Source organism: Echeneis naucrates, chromosome 7, assembly GCF_900963305.1.
Source record: "Echeneis naucrates chromosome 7, fEcheNa1.1, whole genome shotgun sequence".
NCBI lineage: Eukaryota > Metazoa > Chordata > Actinopteri > Carangiformes > Echeneidae > Echeneis > Echeneis naucrates.
The window spans coordinates 17088512-17097670 of NC_042517.1; the positions used below are offsets into that span (position 1 = coordinate 17088512).

The 9159-nt window shown below is 41.7% G+C and overlaps 1 protein-coding gene across 1 annotated transcript; it reads right to left on the bottom strand.

Moving 5' to 3' along the window:
• Positions 1-1527: 1527 nt before the first annotated feature.
• Positions 1528-2487, bottom strand: bhlhe23 (basic helix-loop-helix family, member e23). The gene has a single exon (XM_029507114.1). The coding sequence runs from the start codon at positions 2209-2211 to the stop codon at positions 1528-1530; it is 684 nt and encodes a 227-aa protein (XP_029362974.1). The 5' UTR covers positions 2212-2487.
• Positions 2488-9159: the final 6672 nt, after the last annotated feature.

The following is a 9159-nucleotide window of genomic DNA, read 5'->3' on the forward strand; positions in this document are numbered from 1 at the left end:
AGACAAAAAAAAGCACCTAGGTATGGACTTAAGTTATCACAGGAAAGTATCATGTTCCAGGTAAATGTGAGTTCAGTCTAAGACAATCAAAGAAAGCACACGTATATTTTCAGGATTATAAATATTGCCTCACTGTAAACACTTCAAACAACTATTTTCAGGAACTTTTCCTCAAAGCATCCAAACCTCAACCTGCAAGGGAAACCTGGCTGTGTGACGTTCACTGAATTAAGTCGAGCAGGGAGACAGCAGCTGAAATCGCGTTAATAGCTGTCCAGGATGTAGGAGCCCGGCAAGGCAGCCTGCAATCACCCAAATACCCAGAGACAGGTCCTGGGCGCCCCGGGCGGCTCCTGCGCCCTTCCCCTCAGCGCCACCGACCCCACCGTGTGCCAAACGGGCCTCACCAGCGCCACTGAGCTCATTTAGACTTATCTCTTCATGTCAGAGGCTTCTCATGCGAGAAAAAAGAAAAGAAAAATAAATCGTTTTCATCAGGGTGAAAGGGGACAGCGGGGTTTTTGTTTTGTTTACTAATTGTCCAGGAGTTTACAGTCGCTCTTCATACTTTAGACTACAGCCTGTTTTAAACCTAATGCGTAAAAGGCAGAATTAGTTTTAAACTATATGTCCACCTTTTAATTATAATCTAAAGAGAAACGTGTTTTTTTTTTCGTGTTAATTAAGGTTTATATCCCGTATGAAATTGAGACTATTTGTCATTTTAGTGCATGTTGATAAATGGCTGTTTAATGTGAGTTTACAAAGTTGCGAAATGAAGCAAACCGGGCCCAGGCATAGATATGTTTTAATTATAAAGACATATAAACAATATATGAAATCCATGTTGCAACACAACCAAATCGCTTTTTCCGTGTATAGGCTCTATATGACCATTAGTAAAGCCGGCTTGGAGCAAGTGATTTATCCACAGTTGTACAATACAATCATGTGAGATGTGCAATAACAAAAAACAAAAAACAAACAAACACAAAAAAAAAAAAACAACAAACTTGTGAAGACATCTTTTGAGAAAATATATCAGCCAACATTACACTGAATTTTTCCCCCAAATATGGCATCAGTACAGTCAGTGGAGGAAAACCCTTTCATAATTGTTGTACCGATTAAATCTAAATGTCGAGATTAGGGCGCATTTCCTGTTGCTGTTATTGTTGCATAGATCACAAATAAGAGCTGATGACAGAATATCTCTAAAAAAATGTACCCAAACTTATCATTTGGACATGGCCTGTAGTCCCTGTAAAAAGTACAAGCGACAGAGAAAGTGACAGGGTTTTTGACTTCATTCTATAAGAAGACCTAAACAGATCGTTTTCTATAGTGTTTGTTAAATATGGATGAAACATTGCAGAATAATTACTTAACCATATCTTAAGATTATATGCATTCGACTAAAATTGTTTCATTTTCCACAGAATGTTTTAAAAAATAACTAGAGTTGGGAGAGAGACCGACATGGGTGCAGTAAAGGTAAAAGTTCAAGAGACACGAAATGAGAGCGAATCAAGGCTTGTCGTTACAGTGTTTGAAGAGACTCGACGGTGTTCCGGAGTAAGTAGAGCACTTTTCGGCGCAGGTGGCGAGAGCAGAGCCCGAGAAAGGGTAGACGGCAGCCTGTCCAAAGGGAGCCAGGGCGGTGGGGATCGGTGAAGTTATGGTCTGTCCCTGGTTCAGATAGGCCACCAGCCGCCTCATCTCCTCCAGAGCCTGAGCCTGCATGAGGATATAGTTCTTGGCCAGGAGGAGAGTGGCTATTTTGGAGAGTTTTCTCACCGAGGGGCTGTGGGCGTAGGGGATGACGGCGCGGAGGCCGTCCAGCGCGTCGTTCAGGTCGTGCATCCTCCGCCTCTCCCGGGCGTTGATGCTGAGCCGCAGGGAGCGCTGCTCTTTGGACTTCTTGGCCAGGGGCCCCCCGGGTTTGTCGTCCCCGAACGACGAGCCCCTCTTCCGGGACTCCAGGGAGTCGAAGCCGTCCTCGTCGTCGCTCGTGTGCTCCCCGCCGCTCTCGTTCGACTTCGCGGTCTGCCCCGAGAGGAAGTCGGTGGCCGGCGTGAGCGGGAACCGAGCGGGACTCCCCGCACCGTGGCCGGCGCCGAACCCGAAGGCGGACTGTCCGTAGCGCTGCGTCAGGTCGAGGAGCGCGTCGTTGCTGATGGACTTGAGCAGGTTCTCATCGCTGACATTCATGTTTTGTTTTGTTTGGTTTCTGTTTGTTTGTTTTCTACCAGAGCAGGTTCGGCGCAGGGAAAAGGCGACTCTTCCGTCGGCCCTGTTTCTTCGTTTTAAACCCCGTAGGTTCCTACTCACGCAGTTCTGTCCGGGAGTTCCTGTCTTCCCTTCGCTCCTCTGTCGGCGCAGTGACTTTTCAAAGAGGGAGGCTGCGGATCTGAAGCCGAGCCTCTACATGCGGTCACCTCCTCTGTACGCTGCGCTCCCCCTTGTTGCGCGCATAGCCCACGTCCAACAACACTTGAGTAAAGTGTGCTCGGTGAGACCGGAGCGCTGTCGTCCCCCCTCCTCAGGCTGCACTCTTTCCTCTCGCGCGTCTCTCTCGCCCTCCCTCGCCTTGGGCAGATTGTGAGTCGCGCGCTGCCCCTGCTCGAGAGTTAGTAGGCGCACGAGGCCCGCCGGGATTATGTGGCCGTCCAATCAGGGGGGCGTTTTAATTAACTCGGGAAGAGCGCAGGTCTGCTCCCACTTCCCACCGTAACGTGATAATTGACGCAAACTGTCACCCAGCCCAGCCTGCTCCTGTATTGTTCACTTTTATGTTACAAGACGTTTAAATAAACAGCGCTTACACTTGTAGTTACAGGTCATGCGCGAAGCAGCACGATCAGACCGGCAGGTAGTTAAAAAAAAAAAAAAGAAAAAAAAGTAAGACACTAACCTGATTGAAGAAGTCATCATGCCCTTAAAGTGGAATGTCACAGTCAGGACAGAAGGATGCTGTGAGGTCTATAAACCTGGTCTGTTCGATCCATCACAAATCCCAGAAAGAATAGTTTAAGATTGCAGAGGAAATGTCTTCTGCTCGGCTTTCACCTTGCACACTCACAGTCAGCGGTGGTACCAGATGCTCAGGGACAGGCTGTCACCTTTGCAGGTGATGTAGCATCTTGAAAAGGCCAATAAAAGACAGATAGCCTTGCGATAGTTGCTTTAATCAATGCCTTACAGGCCTAACCTTCAGAAAAACCGGCCTATAGACTAGCATTCATATATTTATCATTGTGTGCTTATGATGAAGGTTTATACGTTTGCTCAACTTTATAAAAGAACAGTACAATAATGATACAGAAGGGAAGCTTGGACATCACTGTGGATTGACAAAAAACAAACAATGTAGCCGTATAGAAGGGCAATAGAAAATTAGGAAATTAGGAACAATCATGGAAAATTTGGGGACGTTTTAATTTCCTAGGCCAAGGAACAGGTGTCCTGACTGCCACCAGCTAAATGTCCAAAACTAATAGTGAAGGTGAGGCTGCCACTCTGTGTTCACTATGGGACATTGCACTACGATGAAGCTTCATCTCTAACAAACGACTGTTATACTATAACTAGAGTTTCCACATGACTTTCTGCACCCCCCACCCCCCCATATCCAATATTCCTGGAGAAATTGTTGAGGTCATGGTGCCACCCTGTGGAGGACAAATGTAAATCCACAAGTTATAGATGAATTTATATTCAAGTGCCAACTTGCCAACTCAAAAGTTTAGATTTCATTTGATGGGGGCTATTGGGGGTGTTTGTAGCGCTTAGTTTGAACTGTTGAAATCCACCTCAACTGAAAACATGTGAGTTTGTGTTTGTTATATCATTGGAATTTTTGCCCCTTGCAACAGTTAAATTGAGCCTGGGCTTTTCCCCTGATGTAGTTGAAAGCAGCATGTAAACTCCTGCTGTTGTAAACCTGAAGAAGAAGAAGATTGGTGCTTGTTTCTGCCTAGAAAACAGAACATGTCAACACAGATGATGTAGTGATTAATTAATGACCAAGTAAGAATAAAAAAAAAAAAAAAAAAAGGGGCAGGTCAGAAGATGACAGGATTAATAACAAACAAACAAACTGGTCTGATATCCTCATTAAATAATGTTGCGATTTTAACATAAGTTATTTTGCAGCATTTGCCTCCAGTTTTTGGTAGCTGACCTTTACATTATGCTTGCTATTGTCTGAAAGCCCACCTTCAATCCAAATTTTAATCATAAACCATATCAGACTGTGTTTACAGGCAAAGTATTTTTGGACACCACATGTCAAAGGATGATCTTGATAGGTGTCTTACATTCAGTCTCTGTGTGTGTGTGTATGTGTGTGTATATATATATATATATATATATATATATATATATATATATATATATATATATATATATATATATATATATATATATATATATATATATATATATATATATATCTCTGCATCTGAACATGTTTCCCCATGTTGCCTTGAAAACTTAGTTGTGAAATGATGGTTGAAATGATTAGTTGTATTAAAACTTCGCCTGCTGTTAATTGGTACTTCACTTAGACTGGTTTACTATAGCTAACTGTTTAGTCCTCATTAGGAATAAAATTAAAGAAGTACTTATTGCCTCAACTCATCAGTCACAGGCACAACCAAATCAGATTGTGGCACTTACACATGTACTACATTAGATACAGTATTGTCCTGTTGTATTGTGACCTGACAAATGCATTGAATCATAGCTCAGGTTTACATACTAGTGATGGTCAAACCTTCTATGTGGCGATCCATTTCGATGCATGAGATGCACTTAATCTGTTTCTGTGTTCACCAGCACTAAATATCTACAGTATACAGTCAATCAGTGAAACATGCAGCAGAGAAACACAACAAATAATAATTGGTGGAGAGTTTATCCCAGAAAAAGCTATACAAGATAAATGTATTTATGGAGTATGATCAAAAAAGTTGCCATCAAAAATGTGTCAGTCATGTCATTGGAAAAATCATAATGGGGAAAACTACAAACAAGTGAGAAAAAGAAGAAACTACTGAAGAAAAACAATAGTGTCATGAAAAAAGAAGCCCAAAGCGTTTTGGTCTGTAGAGAGAAACCTCATCTCATAAAAAAAAAAAAAAAAAAAATGTATGGGCCTTTTTCCACAGCAGTGGGCTGAGTTTCAGATGTTTTATAACAAGTAGCCTCTGACTTCTGACATCAAAATGTAACAACAGACAACATTTTACAAGCTCCCGCCATACTAAGCTCAAACAGCTGTAACATACTTCTTTAATTCAAGATGTCAGAGGAGATAAGAAACAACTTTACACTTGACACACTATATCACAAATGGTTGCTCTGCTGTGTGAAAATCTTCGGCATGAGATAGAACAGATGTTTTAATAGCGGCGCCTGATGAACAACATAAGCTATAATCCCAATGTCATGCATACGAGTACAGATACAAATACATCTTAACAGTTTGAACCGACGGTAAAAGCTCTCTGGACACCATGATTTTCTCTCAAGTACCCAAAAACTTACATTGGTACCCAATGATGACGGTGCAATACATGGGCCAGTAGATGGCAGAAAAGCCCACCAATTGACAAAATACCTGAACGGCATAATGAAGAGCAAACTATGTGTGCATCTAAACCATTTAGTATTACCTGGTGTCATCTTAGTGATTTATTTCCTTTACTTAATTTCCAGTTAGTATTTAGTCATATCACAATTAAAAAAAAAAACATCTGCCATTATACCAGATGCAGACAAGATAAAAAATCTCAGTAAATTGTTAAAATATTTTTAAGTATGGATCCACTGTGAGCGAAGTAGCCAGTGGCTGCAATTTAACATTCATCTGACAGAACTACATGCAATCCTTACCGAGCACTAAATGCTTCTGATTCAGAGAAAACACAAGAAATGCAAAAGTGTCAACACACTGACTAATAATACAAGATGCTTTTAAATCCTGTGCTGCTGCTCCATGTCACCATGGCAACTGCAGGCTCAGCTACCATACAATGGTGTCGCACCACACTTGGCTGTGACTGAGTGTGTACTGACAGCCAGGCCATGGGGTGCAGTGGCAGCAGAGGACCACAACGAGGCAGGAAAGTATCTTCTATTGGTGCGAGTTTGGCAGCACGGCCAGACTTGTTGGGAACAATGCATGCAAGCATATACAAATGTTCGCGTGAAATACACGCATGCATGTGTTTTGACATGCCTTTTTGCTGCACTTGGGCTGAATAAGCCTTCACGCTGTCATTCGTATAGGTGCTAATTTGACTGTACTGCTGTAGAGTGGAGTGTTTGCAGTAGAAGGTGCAAACATGAGATTTGGTGAGTGTTCATAGACAAAGTTATCCCATATCTTGATTACTGCTAATATGTATAACAGGACCCAGAAGGTTTCACACACGCAGGTTCTCTCTCCAGACTGTCTCTCATACTCTGATTTTCAGCCCCACTCTCGGTCTGACTTGTTCCTTTCTCTTTCACACGCGCACAAACATCAAAGTTCTGCTCTGAGTAAAGATGTAACGCACTCCTTTGATCGCTCCCCGCCAACTCTGATTATTGTGTGGATTTACAGTGCAGACCTACAGGGACCTGGCAGCCATGACACCCTTCTTCTGCAGTGGAATCTAGTTTTCCTCGCAACCAATCATAATCCTTGATTTGATTAAATGCACCAATCTTGATCCTTTTTTTGGAACGGGAACTCACAAATGAACGACAAAACATCTTTCAACCTTCAACGCCACAGCAAAGTCTCTGAAAGTCCACCACTGTCACATAGACTGGCCAAATTAGACATTTCATAAACATCTCTGCATTGCACAGCACTCACTCCCCAAATCTAAACCCCGCTCTTCATCTCAGAAGAGAGAGGAAGGTACATTAGATAACTGTGGATCGGTGTGGTGAATGTTTAATTCAGGCAGCCTTGGCAGTCATTTGCAATGGTGGGTACAGTGTTGGTGTTTGGTGGGAGGCTTACTGATGATGACGGATCAAATGTTAGAAAAGTTTTGCATTCAGCATCAAAGGAACTGCTGCACAGCACACATTGCACATTGTTCTTTGTGCAGTGCACATTGCACCCACGTTTCATCAGGAGCCAAGTCAAAACAAGTAAACAAAGTACCAGCTATTCACTCTCTTTGCTCTTTTCACCCTAAACCTTTCTCCTCACCCCTTATCTGAGCCTCTCCATTTTGTCTCCCCTCACTGCAGTGCAATGCAGATTTTTCACAGGGTGGAGGTATGATAGATATAGGCGGGGTCCCATGAATAATTGTTGAAGATATTTTTACTCTGACCCACTTTGGAGTCCCTTTCGCCCCCCTTAAAGGTGCCGCTGTTTTAAGTCAAAAGGATGTTCAAATTGGTGCCACAAATGCACAAATCAGTCTACAGGTGAGCTCTGTGGTCTTGGCTGTCAGATGAATCTCCACAGCTACCTAACACAAATATTGTGACTGAATTAGCAGAGTTTACTTTTCTACAGCACTGCAATCCACCAGCGTTTTAGATTTGACAAGAAAAAACAAGAGGAGACATCCAGGCGACGCAGTACTCTGCTCAATGTACATATTTAAAACTAACTCTGGGGCAATGATATTGCTGTCATGTACATATTATTTCACAGTGGCTAAATGAAAATGTACAAACTCCTATTCTGTTTTGTAACATGACAGTAGCAGAAATAAGGAATGAACTGTAGACAATTAAAACTTTAATCAAAATACAGTATGATTATTAACAATGACAGGCATCAGCAGTTCTTTAACTACCAAAAAGAACAGTCAGAGTAAATGTCTCCAAGGTGTGCAGGTGGCCAGGAGTAGCATCCACAGACTAACACACACTAATTTTGCAGTCTGACTCTGATACATGAAAGAATATCGGAAGGCTGGCATCAGTAGCGGCCATGTTAAGTCAGGTTGAGCTGAGGATATAGGTCTACTGTACTGAGTGGCCTCAACAGCGAGGGGGTAGACAGGTACAGTGAGTCCCAAAGGGGGAAACATGTATCATCTCATCAACTGCTACACTGTTTAAAGGAGATTTTCATTTTTCACACAGAGCCAATGGAGTTTTAGTCAATATTTAAGGTTTTGTGGCTTCCATTTACATGGTGTTCAGCCTGGAAACAGAAAAGTAAAGGCAGAAGAAGAGTTTGAGACTTGATCGGACGTCACCATACTTTGTTCTACTTTGTAGAAGCAATACATTTAAGCACAGGCCCAGTGCAAATTTAACTTGAAAAATAATAGGTTCTAAAGAACTTTAAGGTTCTTTGCAACTGCTTCACTTTAGTTGACAGTAGAAAAACTCAGATTCACTAATTTCACAAGTTATGTGCTTTATGTAGCCTAAAAATTCATATTCAACAAAGGAAAATGAAGCTTAAATTTCTTTGATTCCATTCCATACAACACCTTTTAAGGACCCTTGTGTTTAGAAAGAAAAATTAAGTTAGTTGTTGGAAGGTTGGCACTAGAGTTTGGGGTTCAGGAGAAATGAAGAAATTATGACAACACATATTTAAACATATTTAAAGAATCAGTTGCGGCCAATTGATTTGTAATTTCCACCTCTTGAGGGTTAAACATGTAAGATCATGCTCTTTGCTCCACAGCCATAGGTGGCAGCATTCCACCAGTTCACCCCCTTCATCCACTGCTAAATCCTGCCTTATCTTGTAAAGTTTTTACAATATGATGAACTATTCAATGTGTACTCAGTTACTGCACTGATACAGTCTCAGTGAATAGTCATCAATTATCAGTTTTACAATTACAGAGAGCCAATTGACATTAATATCAATTTTTATTATATCAATGTAATTTCTGCTGACACGGTTTGTCATTTATGTCTTATTTAACTTGTTCATTTTATTTTCTAAAAATACTTTTCACTAAAGATCAGTATTTGCCAAACAATACTGTAGGTGATTTTGCTAGTCTAAAAGAAAAGTTGTGAGTTTTGCAGGAAACTGCATCTCTTTATTCACCAAGAGTTGTCTCCAGCAATGGAAAGCAACACCAAGATTTAGAAGAACAACGTTGGTTCTTTTCTTTGCTATTGAACAAAGTTTCTTCTGAGATATATCCACTGGGATGGGGATAAGAA